Consider the following 1,384-nt stretch of genomic DNA (forward strand, 5'->3'; position numbering starts at 1 on the left):
CTAACAACTTTTGTAATTTCTCTTCTCGTTCTTCCTGTTTCTTTTCTTGTTTATTTTCTGGTTCTTCTTGTTTCTTTTCTTTTTCCTGTAACAACTGTTGTATTTTCTCTTCTCGTTCTTCTTGTTTCTTTTCTTTTTCCTCTAACAACTGTTGTAATTTCTCATCTTGTTTCTGTATTGCTGCCATCAAATCTGCTAAGCTGTAGTTTGATTTTCCGCCTCTCGTTTCCATTTTTCTTCTTTTTTTTTCTATCCCATTCTCTGACACCAATTTGTTACGTCTCCGTTTGTTAATTAATTTTCCGTAACTTCGTTCCGACGAAACTTAATCGACACAAGTCCTTTCTTAATAAAACTGGTTTATTCTTTCCGAATATAACTTTACCGATACACTCAACTTCAACAATCACGCTAAACAAACGCTGTAACGTCTCTCGTGCTCTCTGAGTGCAGTTCAATTACTCACTGTCTATACACACATTACCGCGTCACGTTGTCCCCCTCTTTTATATACCCGACCACCCCATATCCAGTAAATACTAGAGCATTCGCCAAAGTACAGGATAGTTCTAGAAACGTGGCGTCACAGTAGTCATGTGACTCGCTGATGCAACAACAGTTTTTTTTAAAGTTTCTGAAGTACATACACACACATATATATGTATATATAGGTTAGCTTCTGTTAATCCCTTACCAACTGAGCCAGAGTAATCCACTAGCCATAAGTGGGATTTGCAACCAAAATGGGGGAGAAGCCAAATAAAGTCTGCCTTAATTATTGTGAATGTGTGGGGGAAAAGTAACTGATCCCCTCTGCCCTTCGTAAATCTGCCTACACCACTAGCATACATTTGGACAACTTGAATATAATCAGTTTAGTATTAACCTACCATAATAATCATCTGAGGCCTAATCTTATCTTATAAACAATCAAATAGTTGAAATAAAACATGTCTATCAGTTTTCACACCAAAGCCTAACTATTTACACAACTAGTTATTGATGTTTGAAAGAAACTAACTTCTATGAATGTTCTTACCTTGATATCTAAATGAAGAATGTTTCTCTCGTGCATGTGTTTCACACCATCACAGATTTGCCGCATATAGTTGATAACCTCTGCCTCAGACATTTTGTAATCCTCTACTGTTACCTTTTCAAATAATTCACCACCAGCCATACTGTGAGAAGGTAAACAAATATTATAGTATCTATCTTCCTAAGTTACATAAAGAAATGAAACTTGAATCCTTTTACTAAACAATATCAAGAGAGTTAGAAACAATTCTATAACTAAACAATATCAAGAAAGTTAGAAACAATTCTATAACTAAACAATATCAAGAAAGTTAGAAACAATTCTATAACTAAACAATATCAAGAA

At 34.7% G+C, this 1,384-nt stretch overlaps 1 protein-coding gene across 1 annotated transcript in view; it reads right to left on the minus strand.

Annotated features, from left to right (window-relative positions):
• LOC106467866 (twitchin-like) overlaps window positions 1–1,384 on the minus strand; it is a gene marked incomplete at both ends in the record, with an annotated part of 159,370 nt that overhangs the window by 24,738 nt on the left and 133,248 nt on the right. Inside the window, 1 exon segment of the mRNA XM_013928247.2 lies at window positions 1,040–1,181. Coding sequence (XP_013783701.2) covers window positions 1,040–1,181 — 142 coding nt within the window.

This window comes from Limulus polyphemus, unplaced genomic scaffold (assembly GCF_000517525.1).
Source record: "Limulus polyphemus unplaced genomic scaffold, Limulus_polyphemus-2.1.2 Scaffold2772, whole genome shotgun sequence".
Classification (NCBI taxonomy): Eukaryota; Metazoa; Arthropoda; class Merostomata; order Xiphosura; family Limulidae; genus Limulus; species Limulus polyphemus.